Genomic DNA, 25,680 nt, shown 5'->3' with positions numbered 1-25,680 from the left:
CTGTAAGAGGTAAAAACTGCAAGAGCTCGAAGGTCGGGCGACAACTCATTCCCATTGTGCCCGAAATGGAATCTGATCTCGTTGCTCGGTCATCCAGAAGAAAAAGGGCTTGTATGAGAGCTGATGTGTTGATAGATAGCTGTTGATGAGAAAGGGAAAAAAAGGGACAAGTTCCATGGGTTTCCTATGTGAGGTAAGCAGAGGAGAGCAAGATATATTGTTTGCGTACGACAACCTGGGAGAAAGTATATATCAAATGAGGAACTGATGCACCTGTGAGAGGAAACTGATACTTAAGGAGATAAACAAGATGATTAAAAAAAAGAGAGTAGGTAGTGCTTCGTCCCTTAGGTACTTCTGTGTGAGTTATCTTGACTGGATAAGAAACGTTCATGAAAGCTATGCACCTTTCACTTCCCCTCTACCTGAGAATAGGCAAAACACCAACCGTGAAACCGCTGCTACCTACGCTGCTACAGTTCAGGCTAAGAAGCTTGTCAGTTGCGGACACAGCTCTTCGGTTGCATTGGAGAGCGGATAGAACTAACAGCGACAACCTCCCTTCCAATTCTGCTTCATTGCCCTTTTAGGACCTTCCCTGGCTGCTCAAAATGCTTGGTCCAGCCCCAAGAGGGCTCTCTGGTATTGTATCCGCAACGGTCTTCGAAATGGAATGCATGGTATGATTAGACGAGAAAGTTGAACCAGGGTGGGTGAGTGCTCTGTCTCATAGGCCCCCTGTTGACTGTGAATTACTACCTTGACACATCCGCACTCCCTCAACGAAACATTGCGGAAATAGAGATCATCAATTCTCAATTCTATAGCCTACTCTACTAGCAGTTCTTCCACATCAGTCCGTCTGCGTACGCTGTTACTGCTTCTGCTGTCCACATCAGATCTTATCGAACGGACTCTAGGAGTCTACCAGCAACTATTACACAAACAAGGTCTCCGAATCACGAAGTCAAGTCAAATTGACGGGTTCCGATAGCTACTTGAGCCCGAGAAATTATATCAAGATTGGTTATCAGATACACCCAGACCAAGACAAGCCATTAGCCTCGTGTTCAGAACTTGGTAAGCGACAAGAGACAAGGGTTCAGCCCCAGAGCATTCTCCATTTCTTTCGGGAGGGGACACCCTCCACGATGAACCCTTGAGCATTCAGGCATTACAGTGCTGTTTAGTAACCCACAGCGCAGATTTGCCCCAGGCATCCTTGAACAGCCTGACCAACCCTGATCCCGATTCCGGCGGGAAACCCCACTCTATAGCGACTACGTCACTCCGCCCCCGGACTCAATCTACACGTTGCAGCCATTTCCCTTTCATCTTGCCCCATCTTTCTAGCAAAGGTCTCATCCGTCACTGAAAAGCCCCATCACAAAACAACCTTGAAGCTAGCCGCGACTGCATGTACCGGCGTCAGCTCGACAAACGAGCATACCTACCAAAGTGGTCCACGAACCAAAGGCCCCTGGTCAATTCTTGAATGCTACCATCCGTCTTGGATCCTGGTCTTCACTGACGGACGACCTACGACCCTCGATTCTGGCCTTGGTGGCCTAGGTAGTAGACTATAGTACACTGATACCTTTGGTATGGTGTTGCGCCGGTCTCGCTCGATTCTCAAGTTGCCGCTGACTGCCGATTCCCCCTCCAACGTTGACCTAAAGGTTGCCTTTTACCCAAACCGGCAACGGCGATCTCTCATCGCTAACCAGCTGTCTCTTCTCCCCTGTTTTAGAGTTGACTGACCCCCATTTCATCCTCTTCACCAACCCATCACTGTCCGTCCTTATCAACCCTCGGTTCCCCCCGTTCCCATCTCGGTTTTCTAAACTCTTTCTTCTTCTCTTTCTTCCCCCCTTTTACTCATTCTATCGCCGCTTCTTTGTTCTCATTTTTATGACTGTTCGCCTCTTAGAAACCGCTCTCGACAGCCCACAATTCTCTAAACACCATCCCACCATTAAATTCACGTGAAACGCTGTTGCTGCCATTCTCGAACCACTCTGGCGCCATTACCTCGCATATCTCCCCATATCACAACATCCTCAAAACTATAACTACAGACGACTACCGTCGTCTTTAGTTGCCCATCATGTCTACAGACACAGCACCCCCCAACAATAACAACAACGCCGAAATGTACACACGCAACAGACGAGGGTCAATCACCCAGGCCGCATTGACCAATCTTTTTCAAAGAGGGAATTCAGTTCCCAACAGCAACGGCTTTTCAAATCAGCCCTCGGGTCCAGTTGACACTGGTCGTCGACGTCTCTCTGTTACCACACTTGGTCTTTCGGGTACTTCGCCCACAAACACGTCTTTTATTCGTCGAGGCAGCATGTCGACAAACTCAAACAACTCAGACTCTATTGATGAGAATGCCATCGAAGATGACGACATGTACTCCAAGACTGCACCCACAACACCATTTGTTCGACGAATGAGCTTCGGCACTTCGAACATGCGCAACATTCGCCCAAATGGAAGCCCTGGAAATGGTAATAGCCCATCCTCTCCTCCCACTTCTCAAAACGGGCGCCCCGTCCCAAGTGGTCGGAAGGCGTCGCTTGTTGGCTCCCCCAGTCAAGGGTCGAGCCTCGCGGCAGCTTTGTCTGCCGGACGTCGCCCCAGTCTCGCTTCTTCTGTCTCACAGGCAAGCAACACCAAATATGCAAGAGCCACATCTGACAATTATATTTCGCGCCCAGACCAGCAAGGTTTCAACTGGTCCGAGCAGCTTAGGTCTCGTGCCGAGAGTTCCGTCATCGGTGCTCCTCGCACTTCCTTCTCGCTCGCCTCCTCCTCCCCGCCCCGAGGCTCCATTCACGACCGGGCAAAATCTGTTTCTGAGATGCCGCAACCTCCTGTCCAGGCCTCTTCTGTCAAGCAGCAACCTAGACAGCCTGAACGACCCAAGCCTGATGCTTTTCAGGAGAGAATTTTGAAGGGTGACTTCTACATGGACTGAGCGCATCCATGCCTCAGATACACATTCACTTGAAGATGATAACGACGACGATGATGATACCAACAATGACGATTCGCCCACTTTGCCACAATTGTCCGACGCTCCTAATAGCCGTATGATTCCTTTCAAATTCCAGCTTCACTGCGCAATGTTGTTCCTGACATGGTTTACCATCTTCAGCAAAGTTCCCTTGAAGGAGATCTCTCGCTGAAAACATGGCTTCTGACTTTTTTATGCTTTTGGTGTTTTGCAATCAACCTTTTCTAGCGGGATCTACGGAAAATGCGAAATTGGCCACAAAACATGCAAGCTGTATCAAACTTTCAAAGGCGTATAAGGAGTGGTCACAGGTTATTTTGAAACAAGACGTTGGAGGACGGTGGGAGGGAAACTTCGAATTATAAATCACGAAAAGAGCGAGCATAGGGAATGTTTGAACTTGATCAAGTTGTTGGCGTTATGGCTTCGTTTACGAGCACAGGTATGCCAATATTTGTAACCAGGAACCAGGTGGAAATGGTGCACGAAGAGGATAGGGGCTATCAACGCTTTCGAATCAAGGAACATTGAGGGACATGGTGATGTCTTTACAATCACGGACCGGGACCCAAGAACATAGGATTATGGAACTCGGAGCGGATGACAGCCCGGGCGTTCAGTATCAATGATGTGATAGACCACAGCTAGAATGAATGGGAATTGGTCTCATCATAATTAAAGTGTCCTCCCGAAGAACTCGTAACTTGAGTAATCTTATCAACTAGTATCATGTAGTATCAGGAATTCGTAGAAGGTTATACGGTCAAATCCAAATATCGAATACGATCCTCTATCCGATAGAACATATGTCGCCTATTAGAAGTGTGTAATTAATAGTCCATAATCTCATCTATACATAGTTCCAGACTCCTGGCTAAAAAGCATGTGAATAATGTTTCAGTAAGTTCATTCTTCTCTCAAAGAACTGGCAAGCAACGCTCACACCGCTTCGAGTACATGCAAATCTTATACTGGCGCCAATGCACCTAAAACATGCATTTGAAGCTGCAGCCCACGTGCATATCGGGGGGTGCGTTCCGTGAGCCGACCGTTCGAGATGCAAACATCAAGGCGTTGGGGCTTTCTGATTGAGTACCTGTGCAGAAAGCTAAGCGTAGTCTGACGTGGCTGCTTAGATATACAGTCAAAGTCTAAATTGACAAATGTGAAAGATAAGCCGCCAATAGCTATTTTTGTCAGCAGAATGACTTATGGGAGGGTATCAGAAGTTCATGGCGTTGTTGCCAACTGGGGGGTTGCCTTGAAACATCGTGTTAAACCAGGGCTCCTCGAGGAAAATACGCATCCCATCTTCCCACATCCCTTGCGATCCCATGCCCATACCCATGCCTTCCAGATCCCAGCCTGCAAAGTCAAGAAGATCTCCAGAGTTGTAGCCGCCCATCCCATCCGCTGTGGGGGGTAGTGATGGCATTGCGGGAGCCATTGCAGCAGCCAAATCTGCAGGGAATGGCTCGTTGTGGTAGGGCATGGAGGCTGTAGAGCTTGCATTGTTGTCGGGGGTGTCGTGGAAGAAGGGCTGTGGAGGCTGCGGCATGTTTGAGCCCCATCCAACCATCGAATGCCTGTTGGCTGAAGAGTCGCGGTTTCGGGAGCCGGCGCCGGTGGCAACTTCAGAAAGGAGTTGAAGTGGAGTGTTGGCCGTTGATGCGTGGTCAGAAGGCTGCGATGCCGAAGTATTGGCAGGTTGCGGAGGCTGCTGTTGTGCCTGGGAAGGAGATTGTGTTATCGCAGAAGCTATAGAAGCCGGCTTCGACTCTTTGGCCTCCGACTCAGCTTGTCTATAAAACCAGCTACGAAGCATAACAAGTACCACAAGGAACTTGGCTGCTGGGCGACAACGGTCCTCCGCTGCGGTTGCGCGGAACTTGTCAAGTAGGTTGTCAAGATATTTTCCGACTTGCATGTCTTCCTTATCAATAACTCGGCCCAGCTCCGAGCCTGCTGCTGAGGCCGAGAAGTAGAGCTTGATGAGCATAACGACGGCATATGCAACCCGAACAAAGTTGAACACAGGTAAGCAGCGTATGCTGAAAACGTCCATGGCCAGAAATGTGCCAAGCATTTCCTTGATAGAACCGAGGCATACCGATATAGCACTGATGTGTGCTGAGGATAGTCTATCCCCACCTACAAGCCCTTCCTGTAGAGAAGTTGTTGAGAATGGAGGCCGCAGAGGCTCAGTTGTACGAGCCTGCAACGCCACCTCATGCATATACAAGTTGAGGACGCCGAAACTTATCAGAAGAGTTGCTACTTGAGTCAGTGAACGATTCCGGTGGTTGAGTTATTGATTACATACGTTGCAGCAAGTCTGAGGGAACCTTCTCTCTGTACCGTTTTAGGTCCTTTTCAAGACCTTTGAGAATATATTGTGTTCTCGTTTCCGAGATATGAACCTCAAATGTTGGGTCGTCGAGAGAAAGCTGCGCATTAACTTGCTCCGAAAGGTGATGTGTCCAGACCAGATGGCAAAAGTAAGCATCCGTTGGCGCAGCGTTCGGCGACGACTGCAAAAGATGGAGACTCTCCTCCATAAAGGGAGTCCAGCGGATGAGATTGGGTCGATGCAGAGCCATGGAAGTGTTGGTTGCCAGGAAATAGCATGTTAGCCATGTACGACGACTTTCTATGCTTGTTGGATCAGGGGGCGCCCATCGACGGCTCTGGCCACCTGGTCCGGTACTGGGGTTAGGACGCCAGGTATCAGGCACGACTATTCCACGGCGTTGCTTCAATTTCTGGCCGAGTCCAATATCGATGGCCATAACAGCCGCCGTGTGAACCAACTGGTAAAACTTCAGCTCCTCAAAATGTTCTGGTGGCCAATACCAGATCACAGCGACGTTGAGTGCTTGCACTAGCTCTAAGCCTTTCTCGCCCGAAAGCATCACCTTTTCGGCAAAGGTGAGCTTCATCTCTTTTTGAAGCACCTTTTGAAGGATGGGTGACTCAGCGGAGGCCACTGCCATGATGGCCAAAAACAGTATAGGTTTGGTCTTTCTGAGCTCGGATGCTGTGAAACCAGGTTGGAAGATAACAGCCGGGAGGTGTGAAATCATATGGTCATTGTAGCGAGCAAATAGCTCAGCAGCCTTCTCCATCGTGATGACACCACGGTCAACGATATCACCACCCTTGGCCCTTGTTAGATAAGCCGCCAGAGCTTCGGCCGGTGTTTCCTCAGTAGCAAGCTGTTCAGTCGAGCCTTCACGGCCTTCTGTGAACTTCCTCTTCTGCCCAGTGACTGCTGTAGCTAGTGCTGCCGTGGACTGGGCTGGGGATTCGCGGTCTGTAGTTTGTTCCACGGTCGGCATCGATGGCATTGGGGATTGTGTCGATGAAAACGATCCCCATGCAGGGGTTTGCGTGGGGTTCCGCCATTTCATGTGATTGTAAGAAGAAACAGTTGTGTTGGAATCGTTGGGTGGTTTCGGCGCAACGTTTCCAAGAGACTCTCCCAAGCCGTGACCTTGGCTCTGCGTATGCGCCTGACCTCCTGCAGGTGCCGCTCTTGCTTGCAAGCTCGCTGTCAAGGCATCAATTTTCTTTTCCAGCTCAGCGACTCTGCTGTCCGTCTTCTTCTGGCGCTTTCGCGTTGGCATTGTCACGACGCAATTCCTTCCAGCCTTCCGGCACCTCTTACAAGGTCCCTCATCGTTGGGGTCCGGTTCGCAGCGCACCTTGAGCCCACGACATGCCTCGCAAGCCCTCGGTCGCTTCGGATCGATTCCATCTCCATCGTGTTCGGTATCGTGAAGCTGTTGATTTAGATGCTGTGGTGTATCTCGATTTTCGGTCGATGCGCTGGGGGTGTTCTCGGCGCTGTTGTGATCATCTTGCACGTCGTGGACTGGTATTAGAGAACTATTACCATGAGGGACTTGATGGACTGGCGATGGTCTTGAGGTTGCCTCCACGCCGAAATTTGCTACTGCTGAGGCTCTATCGCCAGTTGCGCCAAGACGAGGGTCGAGCTCCATCGGAGCTTGTTACTTTAGTAGGCCGGTCTTGATGATGCGATGGAAGAGGACGGCGAAGGTTATCGCCGACTCCGACGCTTCCGAGAAGTGGTTGAGAATGAGTCAGCAAAAGTCGGAGCATTTTGCCCATACCTCCGGACCTTCGGTGTGAGATTGATTCTTATCTTCCTTGCAACTGAATAATTTTATAGAAGTGTACAAACATTTGATCTAAATCGGTTTCACTCATTATCACAACGGTACATATATGTTACAAGGCTAGAACAAGACTCTCTGATAAAGTCTAAATGACAACATTTGTCCAAGGTCCTACCAGCATGGGACCATGAAATGGATGACCAAAGAGGTCATTCAATGGCAGACTTTTTTGACATAGATATAGGCCATGAGGCGTAAGGCCAAACAGCAATATGTAGGGTGGTCAATTGTCATCTCAATCACTTCAGGTAGTCCCGCCTCTATTGCATCTTCACAATATACTCGCCAACAAATGGCATGATGAAATCCTTCTTTCCCAATGGCACACCCTCCTTCCTCAGAATAGCATAAGCCATTGACAGATGAAAGTTGATATTAGGGACAGCCGCTCCCATGGCAAATGCTTTCCCAGGCAGGTCCATTGTTCCCGCCGATGGCAATGCTGTCGGGGCAACCTCCTCTCCCTGCTGATTCACGACGTCTTTATCAGCCTTTTCAAGCAACTCTTGGGCCTTTCGAATGCGCGAGTGCATATCCTCAAATGTGACGACTTCGTCTTCAAACTCGACAGACTCCCTTCCAGAGAGCCTGGCGACTAGCTTCTCGGCGAATCGAGTGGCTGCATGGACCTGAAAGCTCAACGGGTTCATGTCTTCGTAAAGTCGCGCATCTGGGAAGCTGGCTGCATTGCTATGCTTCTCTGCTTCAGTGAGGATGTGATCCAGTGATGCCAGGGCCAGTTTAGCCTCGACGATAGTCGCATCATATAGTGTGAATGCCATGATTAAAGCCGTTGAAGAAGAGTATTGATTTATTGGAGAGGTGAGTCAAGGACGGGTAAACTGCGAAAGGAGAAGAGGAAACGAATGAGGATCGACGAGAACATAAATGCCTCGATCTTCTTTTGCAGGATTTACGGTGAATTGTTAATCCAATAGATAGGCTAATAGACCGGCAGGCAAGTGGATTGCCTACCTACCTTACCTAGGTTGAGCAGGTAGCCATTAAACTCATAGGTTAAGAGCCTGAAAGGAACACCAAAGCATGAGGCAATATCAGAAGAGTCTTAAGATAGCCAATACCCTAACATTACCTAAGTTATTCTCAGTTATCACAAGATTAGAAAAGTCCTCTCTAAGCACATCTATCCTAGCATTGTCTACATGATAGCCCACGGACGATGAGGCGGAGATCATGCATGGGCCTTGACTAGAAGTCGGCGGCGCATCAGCAAGGGATATGTTGCAAAAGCCTAGAAGCACACATTCAAATAGACGATTCGGCAACAAAATCACAGAATGAATTCGAGTATTTCTCAAAAGACAAGAAGAACTAATGACAGGCCAATTCTTCAGCTCTGGACTAAGTCAGGCTCATCTTGACTCAAAAAACTATCCACAACGCCATGCTAAGTAGAAAGCGGCACCGCCAATATTCAAGATCAGATCAACGACATTCGTTCCAGCTAAAGTCGTTGAAGTTCCTTCGCTGACGTTCCCATATGGGTTACATCAGCATACGTCCCTAATCTTGATCTTCTCCTAGGCAACTCGTGGCAAAGCTCGATCTCCTCCTAGTGCCAATCATTCCAATATAAGAGTAAATCCTCATCAAATCACCAATTAAAACTCCGAGATGCAAGGTATTAATAGTGTAAGTCGTTATGAAGTAATATGGTATGGTATGTATGGTATCATCGCATGTTGAAACGAGTGGGTATGTAGCAATAGCAAAACACATGGAAAACCAAGCACATATACAGTTTAGAATCGCGTTTCTTCTCGCAAGCGACTCTTGGACCCCTGGTGGTGTGGACCCATCATGCCACCCATGAAGATGGCACTCTCGCGGCGTCTGTTGCCGGGTACGAAGTTTTGGTCGTATGCTGCGGAGGCGCTAGCGAGATCCTCGTGTGAAGCTTGCAAGAAACGTCGGTCATAGGCACCACGTCCTTCGTTGGCTGAAGGTGGTCGGTAACCAATATCATAAGCACCAGCTGGAGATTCATAACCAGGCCTAGTTGCACTTGAAGGAGGTGAAGCTCGCACTGGAGCATTGTTAACGAGGAGCGGAGGAGTCGGAGTAGATCGCTGCAGTTCTCGAACGTTATCCTTTCGCATTTGCCCGTGAGGAGATGAGCTTCCAGACGTTGATGGGCGAGCAGGGAGATCGAATCGCGGCGGTGCTTCAAAGCGCTGCAGTTCGGGTTCAGAAATGGGTGAAGGAAGCTCATAAACCTCAGGATCGATGCCGAAGATTCCCTCGTAATTTTGGAGGAACATCGCGAAAACAGGTGCAGGTATGTTGAGGGTTGGCGAAAAGACAATGCCAACGTTGCGAACAGTCATCTTATTCATGTCCGCATTGTTGATAATCTTGATCAGGAAGCCAATCAAATACTTGAGGAGAGTGGCATTGGCTTGAGGGAGCCGGTGAACCAGCTCACCCAAAGCAGTCATCTTTTCAGCATGGTCTGTAATCTCCATCGTTGTCAAGAACTCCATGTGCAAGTCTCTTGTCAGGATTGTTGTTGGTAGTTCTCGCAAGTAAAGTTTCAGCAGCGAGGCTACGGCGTGAATGTCATAGTATTGACGGTCAGTCAACAAGTTGATATCCCCTTCGACATTGAACCGTTCTCGAAGTTGCTTAATAACGACGTTAGATCCACTTAGTCGAAAGATTCCTTCCTCAAGCACAGCATTCTTGGAATCCAAATACTGAATGCATCTGTATACGACAGCAGGAAGGGGTACATTCACATCCGTAGGGGAGCAAAATCGAACAGCTTCCGCCAGCGGTGCTCCAAAGGCTTGTCGCACAGGCCCTTGATAAGAGCTCTGTGGTGGGGTTGCATTCGCGCCGACCTCGCTACCACCAAACAAGGAGTCTTGACCTTCAGATGAAGACCGAGTCTTAGGTCCAAAACCAAAGAAACTTCGCTTCCTCTGTTTCTTTTCATCAGGCGTCGGGCCATAGTTTGGTTTGTTTCCCCAGGCACCTAAGTCGGATATAGGTTGCGGATCCTTGGGTCCCGAAATGACCTTGCTCTGAGATGAGGAAAAGCTCTCAAATCCATGGTTGTGATGTTGTTCAGGCATGCCACCTGAAGTCTTGGGTCGCGCAGGCCCTGAAACTTGAGGGGCATCTCCTGCTTGAGTAGAATCGTACCGGACACCAACTAGTGTATCCGAATCTGATGGATGATGGTATGGCTTCCCAGGGGCTTTTCGAACTTTGCCTGCAGTAGGACGCTCTGTGCCTGTGACTGTACCTTGTGTTTGGCGATCCGGAACAGGTCCACCCCGGGATGGTGGAGGTTCAGAATCCTCAGGATCACGATAATCAACCCATTGGAGGAGAGCGTCCACCCAAAGATCCCGTTCCTTATCACTTTCGGCACAAAGAACATGTCTGAAGTGGCTGCTCGTGTCCTTCTTCTTCGGTTCCAAGATAAGGAAAGCATGACGAAATTGGTTGTCCAGGTCATCACCGTTGGTTACACGCACCGGCGATTGGTTGTCGTTATTCTGATTCTGCTTGCCAATCTGTGCCCCCTGTAGCTTGATTGTGCCCAAGTGTGCACCTCCAGGCACTTCAAAGTATTTGAGTAGAGGCCCATTCAGAACGAAGTACCTTGCTTTCCAGCCACCGAAATTCTTGCCTTTCTTTGTCAGATAACCACTGCGACAAGGTCGCCCCTCGGGCCCTATCTTGTTGCCATTAATCTCAGAGCTCGAATCACCAATTGACACCGAATCGTCTAGATTTGGTGGGAGAACATGAGTTGACAGATATTTGCAAAGCTCGACAGCTGTTTTCGTGTCAAAAGGTATATCCAAAATGTCATCCATGAACTGCTCCAAGACTGTCCTACGAGCATCGAGCTTGGCCGGCGCATGACCACTGAACAGCGAACGTTCCGGAGCTCTGACTGTGTAGGATGTACATTGCTTGAGCCTTTGATCAAGTTTTGTCAACGAAGCCAAGTCTTTCTCCACTCTCCAAAGCTCGCCATTGTCGGATCGCGAGATGATAGCGAGAGTAAACACAGGGTCTTCTTCGAGTTGTGTGAGAGACATCATACTCGCTCGAGATGGCTTCATGCGCGACGATGCAACTACAATTTTGATAGAGGGTAAAGCATTTGGCGGGAGCAGAAGATCTGGGTATTCTTCTGTGACCAGGCCTTTGTAGACTTCTGTACGCTCACTAGGGCTAGTCATTCTGATGGTTGGTTGATCCGCGTGGCTGATGGGTTCTTGCTGCACGGTGCGACTTTTTTGCGATACCAACGTTTCCTCAGATACGGTGTTTTTCCCAGTCGCTCTAGCTGGTGTTGGGGCCGGAGTTGCTAAAGGGGTGTTTGGTGGTAGTGGGATTGGTTGACGAGGTGGTCGCGGAGACAATGGCGCAGCCTGAAAATTCATCGACCTTGGAGACAAAGGCGGCGAGCTGAAATTTGAAGGTCGAGGGCTTGCGGGGAGACCGGGACTTAACAATGGCGCAGGGATTTCCCTTGTTTTTGTTGCGCTGAGCATCTCGCCGAGTGAGGCTGTCGCGAGCTCCTGCGCAGGGGCCTGGGGCATTTGGATCGGAGATCCAGGTTGACTGGACTTGCTTGACTTACTCTTCTTGGATGCACTACGCGCAGCCGCCTCCTTCAAAGCAATAATCTCTCGATCTCGATCGTCCTCTTCTCGCGTTCTTCGCCGACCTCGTCGATCGTGAACAATTTTATCAACTTCCAGGATATCATCGAAATCAGATTCAGTCTCACCATCCTCCGGAGATGGACTCAGCTGCGTTCTCATTTCTTGCTTCAACTTCAAGGGTGCTGGAGGTGGCTTCCTCGGCGGCGGCACCGGAAACTTGGACAGTCCTTCGTCAGGTTGAGGAGTAGCCTCGAGAACCGCGACTGTAGGAAGGTGGTTTACCGGTGGCTTAGGCGGTGGCATTTTGGGCGGTTCACTGGGGAGGCTTCGCGATGGAGGGATAGCGACATTATAGGGAATGTCCTTGAGAGGCTCCTCAATCTTCTCCTTCCTTGCCTCCTCAGCGGCCCGTTCTTCAGCCTCGTGATCGTACTTGTCTAAAGCATGGTCTTGCGGTTTGGGCATAGCATGTGCAGGGTTCAAGAGTTCGCCCACAGCTGAATGTGGTGCGCTGGGCTGATCTGCTGGAGGAGTAATGGGATAAGGCGCCATGGTGATATCGATCGGTGAATTTCTCGGACTTTCGGCTTCAAGGATTGGTGACTCTGGTGCGGTTTGCTCCTTAGCTCGTTCAATATCAACTCGTGGAAGCGAAGGCACAGGCGCTTCAACAGCGTCTTTGGTATTTTCTTGAGGTGATACCGAAGCAGAGGAAAGTGAGATAACTTCTTTTAGCTTTTTCCTATACTTTTCCTTGTCCTTCAAAGCCCTTTCCAAGTCCTTGTTAAGGCCGAGAATCATGGCGCGTTGCTTGTCCACTAGACGCCATAACTGGCTGTTCTGCTGTGACTGAGAGTGCTTTTCTTTCAGCAAGTACTGGATAAGAGTCTCGGGGCTGCCTGCTGTCTTAATAAGATGAGCAATCTCTGAAGGTCCATGGGGACCATCTTGAGTCCCAGTTGTGCCAGATTTGGTCGATATTGCTGAAATCGCCGAGTCGATAGACGAATTCCGAGCGACTCCTTTAGAAGATTCGGCCTGGGCCGCAGCTACAGGACCCGCCATGGCCGGTTGTTTAGTTGAGTCGGAGCCTGGAGCAGGCTTTAAAGTTATGGGCTCGGAGACGGTTCGCAAAACATTCGTACTGCCTGCATAGCCCTGTCTGATTAGATTGTTAGTTTACAGCGGTAACGCCTGGGTAGTCGTGGTAATTGCGCCCAATAACCACTTGTAATAGACAAACCTAGGGCTGTGAGGTTCTGGGGATCCTTCGTCTGAGGAATCGCTGTAGAATGAGGTCTGCTTAACAAGGCTCGATTTGTTCTCAAGTTCTTGATTAGCTCGATATGTCGGCGTTGGAGTAGAACGAGTCGGGAAAGCGGCGGTTCGTGGACTGGGACTTGCTTGTCCGTAAGGGAAGTTGGCAGATGTCACGAGTGGACTTGAGATAGCTGGTCGTGGGGATCTAGAGATCGCAGTGCGTTAGAGATGGCGTATCGAAAGATTCCACAGCAGAGCGCAAGACGGTCCTGGGTTGGAGGGGAAAGGAATGGTGATAGCACGAAGTACAACGGAGACCTCGCACAACGTTCAACCCGGGGCGAGTAAGAAAGATAATCGCTGGTTAAGAATGGCCAAGGAGCAGAGATGTGTGGAGGGGAGAGATTGTGAGAGGCAGAAGGGGGCCAAGAAGCGGCCTGGGGCAGATGGCCAGGGGGGTGTGTGGAGATGACCCAAGAAGAGCAAGCAACCAGAGATAGTTTGGAGTTGGGATGAAGCTGCTGAAGACATGTACATTATGTATATGCTTACCGTGGACTCGACAAGGACAATGAACCAAGGGATGGGACACTTGGACTCGGACGAATGATGCGACCAACTGTAGGACTATCGTCAACGGGAACTTCGTAGGGAGATCGAGCCCGGTTAAGGAGGTTGTGATCGGATGATGAAGTAGCTTCTACTGGAGTGGTGATGGAGTTGGATCTGGAAGCAGTAGAGGCAGTAGAAGCTTCTGCACTCTGGAGCGCAAGCCGTGGCATGGTGCACTGGGCTCCCTTGCGGTGTCATGCACCGGAAGTCATCAGCCAATGAGTCGCAGATATCGCAGCGTACTGTGCAAGGCACGAAGTGCTGATGTGAGGTAAGTGAGGCGTTTCGAGATGCCGGTTGCTGCGGTGGGAACAGTCCGAGCCCCAACGTTACATGCAGCTGTAACCGTGTTACAGCGGAGTACAAGCCACCGTGAGACGGTATTGTAGCGTACTAGCTAGTACTGAAGAGCAGGACAAGAAAACGGCAGCAGAGGATGGATACGGGTATAATACACCTGATAGTAAGAGAGTTTTCGGTAGGTGTGGAGTGTCGTTTAACGGGGGAGACGTGGTAGACGTTTGAAGCGAACGACTGGGAAGCCGTCGCAAAAGTTGCAAAAAAAAAAAAGGTGGATGCCAGGCTGCCCTGTACGACAAGGCAATACCTTGCCTTGGGAATGGAGTGATGGCGGCTGCGAGCAGGGAATGTCGTTTGCGGAGGAGACTGGTCGAGCAAGCAAATTGACTAGCGAATGCGGTACGTACTCTAACCTGTATGCGCCGGCGCGTTCCAATAATTACTATTAACGAGAAAGAAAGTAAGGGAATTGAGGGATGTGAAGAGGTAAAAGGAGGTAAGGGTACTAATGAATATTGAGAGATGATTTTGAGGGGGAGATTTGCTGATTTGATGGCCTACTATGGGCGGAAAGTGAGGTGCCGCCCCTCGTAAATCCTAATATGGAAAGGGGCCGGGAAAAATGGTGGAAAACGGTCGTGATTATTAGGTTACTTGAATCAGTGACATGAGAAGTATAACTCTAAGAGGCACCTAGCAAAACTTAGCACCGGCTACACGGTGTTCGCTCCAGCTTGACATATTTTGTTCAAGTTAGTAACTCTTGTTTCTATACACAAAATCGAGTCAGGTAAACCAACGTTCGGCGCCATTGAGACTGACACGATGGAGTCGTTTGCCCAGGTGCACGGAGGTGCCCGCGACCCCGAGGGCTACCTATCCTAGAAGAAGCTTACAAGGATCAAGGGACCCCTTTACCTTAACACAAGATGCCCTTGCACAGACTGTACATACACAAAGCTCAAGGCGCTTATACTATGATAGATGATAGATATGTCAGGTAACTAAGTCTATCTGCAGTACGAATACAGGCAGATATTGCCATCATATCCGCAATGGATTTAGATGCATGCTGGACAAAGAGAATCAGTGCGAATAAGGGGTAACTGGTCGGCTCTCCCACTAAAAGCCACTAATAGCAAACGAAGCACGCGAGGCTTCCGCCCTGCCCACTCGAAATCGTCAATCGTACCTCACTAGAAGGCGCCACCCAAGCGTCCACTTTATGGCTGTGGATAATACCAGTCCAGTAGATTGTGTCAGGGTTCAATTAACTGGACTGACTCGGTTCCATTGATGCATAGCGGCGGCTGCTGCGGGGTATAATTTTGATATTTGTTCCTATCGTCATGATCGTCATGATGCTTCAGAGCAGAGAGTCTGGTGGAGGTTAAGATAGACCTAAAACTAAACAAGTCCAACAAAAGCCCAGAGGAACATTCACCGTTTATTTTGAAACGGAGGCTTGAAGGTCTAGAATCCAAATTAGCCACCTTCCATACCAAATGCTCAAAATAGTTGGTTCAGACTGCAACACGACTGGAACGCAAACTGACACGGACAACGGGACGTTGCGAGATTTTACTCTACCGTCCCGTGGAAAATAACGTTACGATTTTAGTGCCAAAGCTTGGATTGACGCGCCAGTTTAGCCAGGGGTTTCTTATTCTAAGCTTTTCTCAAGGGATTGAGGTCTAGAATGCCGGATGCGAGGGAGTCCTGAAGGATTGTCTATTCAAAGTTCAAACCGACGCTCAACATTATAAACCATGTTCGTGGTGTAATCTTAGGTATATGGGTTGCTCTCGACTTTGAATCCTCCAATCAGGTTAATCTTGTGATACTTTATGGTCTCAACTAGCGTGGCTGCTACATTTGTTCACATACTTGACATCACCTCTTAATCTCTGTATTGACGTGTTTTATTCTGGAAATCATTATAGACCTGTCCCTCAAAAGGCCATTACAGTCTGTAAGTGGCCTTGACTTAAGTGGGTTCTATTCTAAAGCAATCACAAGGACAAGGGCCCCCTGGAAGCCTCAGTGATAGTTGTTCCAATCAGAGCCGCAGTGGCTATTGTCACGTCTGATCCTGGCTCCCAATGATTCGCAGCACTTTGCTGGATCCAGCACGGTCAAACAAACCACTCCAGGGATTACGGCGTGCAAGGGTTGCTGAGCCTAACCGTCCTTATCTGGTCATGAAGGATGGACGGCCGGAAGATTTCTGAGATGCGCTGGGTCCTCGGTAAAAGACACACAACCTGGACAAGCTAGGAAAAGAAAAAACAGGTCCCTGTTCTAGATGGAATGGAATGAATGAGCTGAGAACCACCAGGTTCCACTTGAGGATGCTAAGCCAATACTAATGGCAAATATTGTTGTTGATTATTATCGTCCAATTCTCTCAAGTCATTGCCCTCCGCGTTTCACAACATCTCATCAGTCACTACATGTCTCGCTTATGCTCTGATATCTCCAAAAACAGAAGGTATGGTCAATAAAAAGCACAGATATGCACGTGTCCCACCCTCAGTCGATATCCATTCTGTATCTGCTTTATGCAGGTACAATCTGGCCATCTCAAGTGGTCCGGACTCCGAAGATCCATCTATATCACTCGTACGTGTTATTACAACCCTGTCCGCATCACCAGCGTTAACCGCCCGCCAAATAATCAAGCAGCACTGACCAAATTGCTTGGCGGATGACACAAAGCAAGCCTCGGATCGATCTCTTACCAAGGAGTGAATTATGTCGGCTCTGTTTGGGATCTCAAGGAGAAACACAAGGCGCTTCGGGTTAGTATAGCTTGTAACAATGGGGACTCGAAATTATTCTTAGCAATATGTGCCTTCAGTTGTCCAGTGTTTGGTATGACAATCCACACTTCAGCGCGTATTCACGGCAAACACAACAGCCATCTGACAGATTTGCTGCAAGCCACCCCGAAGGTATCACATCCGGGGCGAACGAGATGCATATGCGAGAGGAAGGATAGTTCGTCCTTGCTTTCGTCTTGCTTCTTTATTTTGGTCCGTGAACTAGACAGGGGGTCGTTCCATATGGCATATCTTCAACTCATGCCAATACACTCCTTACAGCTTTAGCCACTGAGACAGTTCGTCAGCCCTCGCCGCAGGGATGTTTCTCAAAACGAAAACTCAGAACTATTCCGTGTGGCTGGATTATCGCGCAATTGCCATGTACCGTAAGACACAGATGAGGCTTGGAAGTGTCCAGATATCACAGTCCCTGGGCCGTGTCATTGGTACCTGTACGATCGACCTAGCACGGTTGCGATTTGGGTCAAGACTCATCCCGAATAATGGCTTTTTCACGAAAAAGACACTGAGTTAATAAATCCGGTTTCTCAACTGGCTTAACTTCCCGAAAACCACATGCAGATAGTCCCATTACATGTAATGACAAGGTTGGTTACTGGAGGATGGGAGAGAAGTGTTAGATTATTGGGTTGTTGTAAGAATATACGTAGGAAAGGGAATAAGGTATTCGAATAAACTAGTAAGAACATCATGCAGGGCCTAAAAATAATACATTCCTTCCGTATGCGACGTATAAAATCATTTAAGGAGTAGTTAGTAGATACCCAAAGGTGGGTGACGGTAAAAGCGGTGTGATCTGAAAATGTGATAAGAGTCCTCATTTGCTTATTGGACAGCCCAGGTCTTCTGTATAGAGCGAATTTCATGGATCAAAAAACAGTGTTACCAGTGCCGAGCTCCTTTAATTATGCATACTACGTATACTTCCGGATACCATGGCAGCACGGTAAGTCTCGATGGATACCTTACTCCCTCCCCACTACTCTCATACTTCCAAAATACCTTGTAAAACGGTGATTTCGATCATCTTGATTCCGCCCGCAACGCATGAAATAGTTTGTGACAACTTTGTGCACTGCATTTCATTGTTGTCCTTTCTCTATATTGTATGCTGGTTTTTATGCTCAGTTTGCACATATCCTTATTGATTCCCGAGCTCGGCTGATCCTACTGTTACAGGGTAAGTTTGAGGAAGGGAACCTTAACTCCGTTGGGAACTCGGAATTTTATTCAACATCTGTAGGATATTTCGATGGCAAAGGTGGATGTTATATTATTCTGTTGTCTTTTGCGATGATGCATATTTTGGGTGCCTACGGGTGGTGGAAGCCAACTTCGTGATGTACTTAACGTGGGATGTTGTAACTATTCGGGTTTCAAGTCAAATACAATAGATAACCCTAACATCAGGAACACGGCATATCCCCGTACATTCAGAGCGATACTGCGTATGATTGTTTGAAGGACATGTTTCCAACTCAGATCATCCGAGCAGTCTATAGGCTCATGTCTGGCATCCAGTCTAGACCTTCCAGCCTTTCGTAGAGCTAGAACAACAACTGCAGGATGGTGATTGTGAGACTGTTTCAACCCCAGACAGCTTGTTTCAATATGAGTCTTACTATTTATGGAGCCTCGCATCGGTAGATTATTAAACCACCACAGACAGCTGCGAATTGTTTCGGATATTCGGCACCCACAGTTCAATCGATATCATAAGAAAGAGAAGCATGAACTCGAGCCTGGTCATGAGGACACAAACGGGTCAACTTCTAGTGGCGAACGACTAAGTCAGTTACCAGATAGAAGACAACAATTGTTTCGGATTTCTCGGTCTACGCATGAGTCTAGCTGCTGACAAGACAGAAGTTCTGACACCGGATGTGTTGACTCAGGTATTTGTCGGAGACGCTTGTTTATATTTTCGGATAAGTAACGACGGTCCTTGTAAGTGACCCAACCGAGCATATCCATGAGATGCAAATTCCTAGTAAATAGTGTCCAAAACCTAGCTTCAGCCAGTTCAGCGCTGCCGGGCATCCTCTTTGATAAACCCGAATGTTGGGACTACCTGACACGACTGCTAATAGGTAAAGCTTCGAACTTTGATCCATCTCAATAACGCTATTTTCATCATGCTAGAGTTTGAACTCTCCCGTTCAAAAATGCTATAATGATATATATTCATTTTATGTTATTAAACTTAAACCTACCGTTGAACCGTTTCCCTGGGGGCTGATGGTTCACACTAATTATTGCTTTCTTGAGGCTCACTGCCCACGACATAAGCCGCCATAAAGATTCAAATAACATGGCCCTCAAACCATGATAGAACGGAGTGGATGAGTTCTGGAGGAACAGGGTATCGTCACTATCGTGCAGACTAGTTTCCTGAAGGATTCTGTCAACAATCCTGGCAAATGGTTCACCCTCTTTAGATCTTGGAGACATTGAACTAATGATCGCCAACGTCCTCGACCCTGGCGATCAGAATAATCCTGCCATGTCAGAATGCACCCCAGGGTCGCAATACACCTGATGACTTGCCGAAGTTCAGGGGTTTCTAGTGCCCAGGTTGGTTTCAGGAGGCGGTGGAGGTGGTGATCGCTAGGGTGAGCACCTAACTAAAATTCCACGTAAGATTAGGAATTGAATTTGTTAAACGAGACGTTGAGGAAACCTATCCGAAGATGTTGTGCCTCCGAAAGTATACCGGAGTTTTCATGGCCGTGAGTCGGCGTTTCGGACCCACTAGCTCCGAGCCTTCGGCATCCGATCCGGGCCTTGGCACCGGCCTCTGGAAGTTTGAACTGCCGTGGACAACTTTGGCTTTTGAAACCACTCTAATGTTTCATTGACTGAAATACTATGGTATGACATCCGTTGCCAAAATTCAATTATGCTCAACTGTGAACTACTCTCCCTCGGTATTGTTCTCGACACACACACCTGAGTGGAATTTCTTTGTTCGTTGACACAAACACAATGGCATTTTCCGTTGCCAATCTACCGCCTAGGTTCTATGGCTTTCTCCGTAACCCAACCAGAACAACTCAGCCCTGCCCTCTGACGCCAAGGTTTTCTCTTTATCTTTCCATTTATTCAGGGTCCAGGGGTCCAGAGCGTAGGCTATGTCGAAAAAGAAACACATGACTGGTTGGGCTTGGCCTACTCAGCATGCACCTCTCAGCCCCTGCCCATTGCAACCGCGAAATCTGGTTTCTTGTGGGTGACCGAACGTTGGAGGCGGGGGCTGACGTGCATACGCATGTGCGACGTCATGATCCGGTGACCTCGTGTTTTACTGGTAGTTTAGAGTCTTTTGTGTTCCAAGTTCATAGTTGCTAGACCCATCCATCCATCAATCAGACTGGCCTGGCTTTTTGACTTGGGCATTGGTTGGGTTGGGTTGGAACAAAACCGTGGAAGCTTGATAGCTTTTACTCACATGCCATGTCTTCCATTGCAGCCTGATCATCCGCATCTTCAATTAGAACATAAAAGATCGCCATTCCCCTTTCACACCCGCCTGTCGCCACCGTTAACTGCCAACCATCCATCCATCATTGTCCATCCCACTTGATCATCGTGACCTGAGCACCCCACTTGATCATCCTCGGGTTATCCCCGTCAACCGACCTTTGGCTGTTTGTTTATCGCGTCGCAGGTAGCTGCATTTCATTATTGTTATCGCTGCTGCTGTAGCTGTCTTTACCGACAAAATGGGTATGTCTCCTCTTGCTGCACATTGCCGTGTGTCCCGTGTCGCAAATCCAACCGTCACTGACGTCATCGCAACAGTCACCAAACCTTACGAGAAGAAGCGACTCTATCTCCAGCACCCAGAGCAGGACTATGGTATCGTCAGCCATCGCGTAACACGAATCATTCCTCCTCCTGAACCTTCTCCTCCTCCTCCGCCTCCGGTCATTGTGAGACCTCCGCTGCCACCACCACCACCTCCACAACCTCAACCACCACCGCCGCCTCCCGTGGTTGAGAAACCACCGCCTCCTCCGCCTTGCCCTCCAGTTGAGAAACCCAAGCCTCCGCCTCCTCCGGTTGTGAAGCCCAGACCTCCTTCACCTCCAGAGGAGCCTATTGAGGTCATTGCAGTCGACGTTGAGCCACACAAGAAAAAGAAGAAGCCCAAGTCTCGATCCAGAAGCAGGCACAGCCACCACTCATCATATGACCACGATCGAGAGCGCGTCATTGAGCGTGAGAGGATCGTCCCTGTACCTGTCCCGGTTCAAGTCGAGCCTCGCTATGAAACCTTTCGGTACGTTGAGGGAACTCGACGTCGAGAGTATTCACCTCCATCACCACCGAGGCGGATGATTGAGGATGATAGAGTACGGCTCCGTATTACGGATCGTGAGCGTGAGTACTACCGATGATCAGCAAGTGCTCGAATGACCGTAACCGGAGCGTTCTATAACGGCTTTGTCTGTATTACGATTGATGACTTTGATTCTTTTCAATATTAGGTTTTAAGGAATAGTGTTTCTCCAGGAGTTAGGGAAATCTGAGTATCTTTAGATCAACATTTTACAAATTATATCCCAAGTTATCCTAAAACTCGGACTTGTGTCCCTAAGACTGTTATGAGTCCATCGTAAAATATCCTCATTATAGACTTATTATCCTAAACATATCCCAGGAAATGGGTACAACATTGATAAAGCTATCCTCAACCGAGCAGTCCTCCCCATATGCGTCGAGTATTCGCCCCCAAGTTACCTATCGTGATCGATAAATGTGGCTCTGGCCCTCAGGGTAGTAGGCTTGAGCCTGAACCCTTCTACGCAAGCTGTGCCTCGGCTCATATGGCGGCGATGGATACTCTACCGGTTGGGTAGCCAGCTGTGTGGTCGGAGGAGCCGCCCAATATGCTGGTTCGACTGTTTGTGATATGACTGTCGGTCCGCCGTAGACCCCCTTTCCTGGTCTCCCGAATAACCATCGAGCTAGGTTTCCTAACTCGCCCATAAACCAGAGGCCCAGGACAATGACGAGAACCGTCACCGGTATAGCAACCACCCAGTACAACCACTGTGAGTAATTCATATCACGAACATCAGTCGTGTTCATGCCAAAGATACTCGAAACCGCGCTGATGGGCAAGAAAATGATAGTAACAAGAGTGAAGGCATAAATGGCGCGCTCCTGTCGGTCTCTTGTGAAGTCCATCTTATATGCAATCGCCCGCTCGAGGTCTTTGGAAAAGTCGCTGAAACGTCGAAACTCAAACTCACGTTGCTCGATGAGACGGGAGCATTCGAGGAAGAAGAGACCACGTAAACCTCCCGCATCTGTAGGAGACAGTTTTGAAGATGAAGCCATATCGAAAAGGAAGTCATCATCAAGTCCCATATAGTCGTTTGCAGGTGTAACCTCCTGAACATAGGAAACAGGGACGATTCGATTATAGTCCTCATCCTGACGTTGTGAGTGAGGCGGCGGCAAGGTCTCCGAGTAGTGCCGTTTGCTGCTGTACTGCTTCTCTGCATCTTTCAACACGATTTCATGCTCCATCTGACTCATGACAATGTCTTCTGTATCAATAGCGGTGAGTGACTTTCGTAGTCGATAGATAAGTGACTTTTGTTTCCAGATTGTTCGCTTGACGGCTACGAGCTCTTGCTGCACTAGATCGAGCTGATGTTGAAAGGACCTGTCGGAGGGCTTCGACGTGATTGCATTGTCCTGAGCATGTTAGTAGCCGACCTGGGTTATGCCGTTATTTGTATCGAAACATACTAGAGAGTTGAGATACTGAGAGTAAGTATCGCATATGTCATCAGATTTGCCGACCTGATCTTGCAGTAGGCCCATTGTGATGAGCGAAAGCACTTCAAGCGGCATTACAACAGCCTTTTCCAGTAAATTATTTTCGCCGAGTCCTTGTACCAGCTTTTTGGAACCCGTACCGATGAGCTCTTCGGCCCTCCTCATCCGATTATCCCACTTAGGGTCGTCATTGGAACCATAGACTATGGCCATGGTGATGTAAAGCCATGCTTTGGAGAATTCGGGCGGCATATCAACTTCAGCACGCTCTTGATTGGATGAATACATGACAAGATTTTGGACAGCGAGGAGATTTCGCGTCAAGTCTCTGAGAGAGATCCGAAGGCTACCGGTAATGCTGTCAGAAGTCGACTTACCATCTGGCATGGTTAACTTCATGTCAAGGTTAGCACGCCCAATTTCGAGACCTTCTGCCTATCACGTACCTCAATTATCGATCTGACAGCACCCCAGAACTTTCCGACCATGGGACCTTTAAAAGTCATGGGTAAAAAGAAGCTGTAAACAATATCGGCAGCGTTGAAGACATCAACCTTTTCCTCGTATGCACGTCGTAAGAAATCACTCTCATCTTCCTCCATTCGACCAGATAACTCGACTAGATAGTCATAGCACTCCTTTCTGGTGGCTTCTTTGCAGGTCTTATATGCTTTTCGATCTGTATAGGTTGTGTCGCATGTTAAAAAGGCCTCGGCCGCATCCAGCTGGGCTTCAAGAGACTTGAAACCAGTCCCCTGGATTTGAGGACCGCTGGTGCCCCCTGTCGCCAAGGACAACACATGAGCAAATTCCTGCGCCTTAGGTTTACCCTTTCCACCATGCGTACTTGGGAGAACTTGTGGATCTGATCGTAGAATGGCTCGCGGGGGAGGATCAGGCAGGGAACCCAGCTTCATGGTAATCTTAAGTGACATTGACTTCACGGTCGAAGCCAATTTGAGTATCTTGGGCCATGCGTCTGCTGTGACGGCCTGATCCTTATGCCAGAACTCAGGGACTTTGGGCCAGAATGCTTGGAACTTAGACAGGAATGCCTGAGATGAAGTGTTAGATCTGTCACTGAAAAAGGAAGCTTGACTTACAAACCACGTGTGGCACTCATCGGCTTTAAATGACCAGACAACCGAATCACCGTATGCCACCAATATTAGTCCTTTGCGTTCATTAGTTACAGCACGAGATGGGTGTTCTTTAATCTCAAGCCCTTGTCCCAGCAGATCGTCCCTAGTCATCGTCGCGCATGTTACTACTAAGCCTTTCTTATTGTCAATGAGTCGCCTATTGTATCAGTGAAAGGGACGTTACTGTTATCAATGACAAGACACCACAGTTGGGATATATGAAAACATTCTCCACGTTCTGCGTTTCCTAACTGAACCACCGCTTGCTCCATGTCCCTTGCTGCAGTGTTTCGGGAGTACTGGACTTGCAGCAAGGTCTGAGCTGGAAAAAGAGATACGCTGGTAGCAGCGAGTAGACCAGAGTACTGCTCGAGTGAGAAGTAGGGAATACAAATCCATCGTGCTGAGCCAGTCACTGAATCGGACGTCATTGCTTTCTCTTCTAGTGATTTTAATGGTACCTCAATGTATTTCGGGTCCAAGTATCCAACCTTTGCACCTTTAGGGTTGGTCCTAGACTTCACGCAGTTCTTTTTGACATCAGAACGAAGCCTCGATACGGCCCTTTTCTCCAGCTCTGTCAGTCCTGAGATCCGGCTGATCTCAACCTGATACGAATCGTCAGCTTTCAAGTGTGTGCACTTAAAGAAGCTATCTTACCCAGAAATCTTCAAAGTTCATCACGTCCTGTGGAACGTGGCTGTTCATAGTTAGTACGCCTAAAGTTTTTTTTTGTGAATACTTGTGGAAGCTTACAGCCAGCGGAATAGGGGATTTTTCTGTCCTTTAGGATCATGAACAAGATTTAAGACTGCTGCATGAGAACCACCCATTTCAGCACTCCCAGTATAGGCCGAAGAATGAACAAGCGTCAGCTGAGAGCGTAAGTTAGATGCCTTCTCGTCCTTCACGAGAGTGGAACGCTCCGCAACAAGAGTTCTCTCTTCAGACTCAGGATATTCGGCATCAGAATCGTCTGCCTTCGATGGCTCTATGATCGACTGGGTCCGGGATGAGAAATCAAACTTATCGTAAGGGTCATATTCGTTGCTTGAAAAGCTCCACCCCCTTGTTCTCGGGTACCAGTCACTATTATATCCTACAGTACGTGAGGGAGCATCACGAGAAAAGTATCTCTCACGTCTTGAGCTTTCATAGCGGGGGTATATGGGCGATCTTGACCGACTTTTGTAGCGACGGCCGTAGTCGCTTCTGTCATAGGAGAGTTGTCTCTGTCTGGGGTTTACATCTCCATCCTCGCCATCAACTTCAATCGGGCGTGGAGACTCAGTATAGTCTCTATCAGGTACAACTGAAGCCTGGATTGGGAAATCTGCAGGGATTTCCCACTCGGTGTAGGTCTGTACTGGAACGTCATCTGTAGACTGCCGAGACGATGTCCCGACTACCCGTCTAGTGTCGTTACGAACACGAGCCCCGTCAATAGGAACATCAGCTCTCTCAAATGTGCCTCGCCTGGCTGGATACCTGATCTCTCGCCGACGAGGCTGCGGAGAATCCTACTGGTCGTAAGTCAAGTATTGATAGTGAACAGTGTTACACAAACCAGGTAATGCTCTTCTACGCGTCCCCAACGAACACGACCACGTCCCTCACCTGAGGGAGAAGACTCAGCCATGACAAACAGTCTCACCGAGCTAACAAGACTTAGCGTGTGTACGCAGTCCTCGAGCAAAGAAGAGTAAACAAAGGAATACGAAGAGTTCCCCGCCTCTGGTCGTCCTACAAAAGGAGCTTTGATACCGCAAAATAGGAACTACCACCCAAGAATGTGCCAACAACCTACCAGTTGCAGATACCTCAGTTAGCATATGGATGCTTGTCTAC

The 25,680-nt window shown here is 48.6% G+C and overlaps 6 protein-coding genes across 6 annotated transcripts; 2 read left to right on the top strand and 4 right to left on the bottom strand.

Moving 5' to 3' along the window:
* The first annotated feature begins 1,934 nt into the window (after positions 1-1,934).
* Positions 1,935-3,222, top strand: BKA55DRAFT_36404 (uncharacterized protein). Its single transcript, XM_046185870.1, has 2 exons — positions 1,935-3,099; positions 3,167-3,222. The coding sequence occupies exon 1, from the start codon at positions 2,108-2,110 to the stop codon at positions 2,984-2,986; it is 879 nt and encodes a 292-aa protein (XP_046056944.1). The 5' UTR covers positions 1,935-2,107; the 3' UTR covers positions 2,987-3,099; positions 3,167-3,222.
* A 1,025-nt stretch (positions 3,223-4,247) lies between these two features.
* BKA55DRAFT_532784 (uncharacterized protein) lies at positions 4,248-7,029 on the bottom strand (the record flags this gene model as incomplete). The annotated part of the gene is made up of 2 exons (XM_046189385.1): positions 4,248-5,299; positions 5,349-7,029. The coding sequence occupies 2 exons, from the start codon at positions 7,027-7,029 to the stop codon at positions 4,248-4,250; spliced, it is 2,733 nt and encodes a 910-aa protein (XP_046056943.1).
* Positions 7,030-7,202: 173 nt separating this feature from the next.
* Positions 7,203-8,506, bottom strand: BKA55DRAFT_550805 (uncharacterized protein). The gene has a single exon (XM_046191304.1). The coding sequence runs from the start codon at positions 8,007-8,009 to the stop codon at positions 7,488-7,490; it is 522 nt and encodes a 173-aa protein (XP_046056942.1). The 5' UTR covers positions 8,010-8,506; the 3' UTR covers positions 7,203-7,487.
* Positions 8,507-8,990: 484 nt separating this feature from the next.
* BKA55DRAFT_495630 (uncharacterized protein) lies at positions 8,991-13,921 on the bottom strand (the record flags this gene model as incomplete). The annotated part of the gene is made up of 3 exons (XM_046186298.1): positions 8,991-13,023; positions 13,063-13,344; positions 13,692-13,921. 3 exons carry the CDS (start codon positions 13,919-13,921, stop codon positions 8,991-8,993), a joined length of 4,545 nt encoding a protein of 1,514 aa, XP_046056941.1.
* Positions 13,922-20,251: 6,330 nt separating this feature from the next.
* Positions 20,252-21,488, top strand: BKA55DRAFT_550790 (uncharacterized protein). Its single transcript, XM_046191303.1, has 2 exons — positions 20,252-20,623; positions 20,699-21,488. Exons 1-2 carry the CDS (start codon positions 20,620-20,622, stop codon positions 21,295-21,297), a joined length of 603 nt encoding a protein of 200 aa, XP_046056940.1. The 5' UTR covers positions 20,252-20,619; the 3' UTR covers positions 21,298-21,488.
* BKA55DRAFT_550788 (uncharacterized protein) lies at positions 21,489-25,635 on the bottom strand. Its single transcript, XM_046191302.1, has 8 exons — positions 25,400-25,635; positions 24,589-25,352; positions 24,493-24,532; positions 24,017-24,440; positions 23,794-23,966; positions 23,137-23,745; positions 22,661-23,083; positions 21,489-22,606 (listed from the first exon to the last, which is right to left on the bottom strand). The coding sequence occupies exons 1-8, from the start codon at positions 25,469-25,471 to the stop codon at positions 21,641-21,643; spliced, it is 3,471 nt and encodes a 1,156-aa protein (XP_046056939.1). The 5' UTR covers positions 25,472-25,635; the 3' UTR covers positions 21,489-21,640.
* Between the last annotated feature and the right edge of the window lie 45 nt (positions 25,636-25,680).

This window comes from Fusarium redolens, assembly GCF_020744475.1.
Source record: "Fusarium redolens strain MPI-CAGE-AT-0023 chromosome Unknown BKA55scaffold_1, whole genome shotgun sequence".
In the NCBI taxonomy this organism is placed as follows: Eukaryota; Fungi; Ascomycota; class Sordariomycetes; order Hypocreales; family Nectriaceae; genus Fusarium; species Fusarium redolens.
The sequence above is the reverse complement of the archived record's forward strand: the minus strand, read 5'-3'. Positions and strand labels throughout refer to the sequence as shown.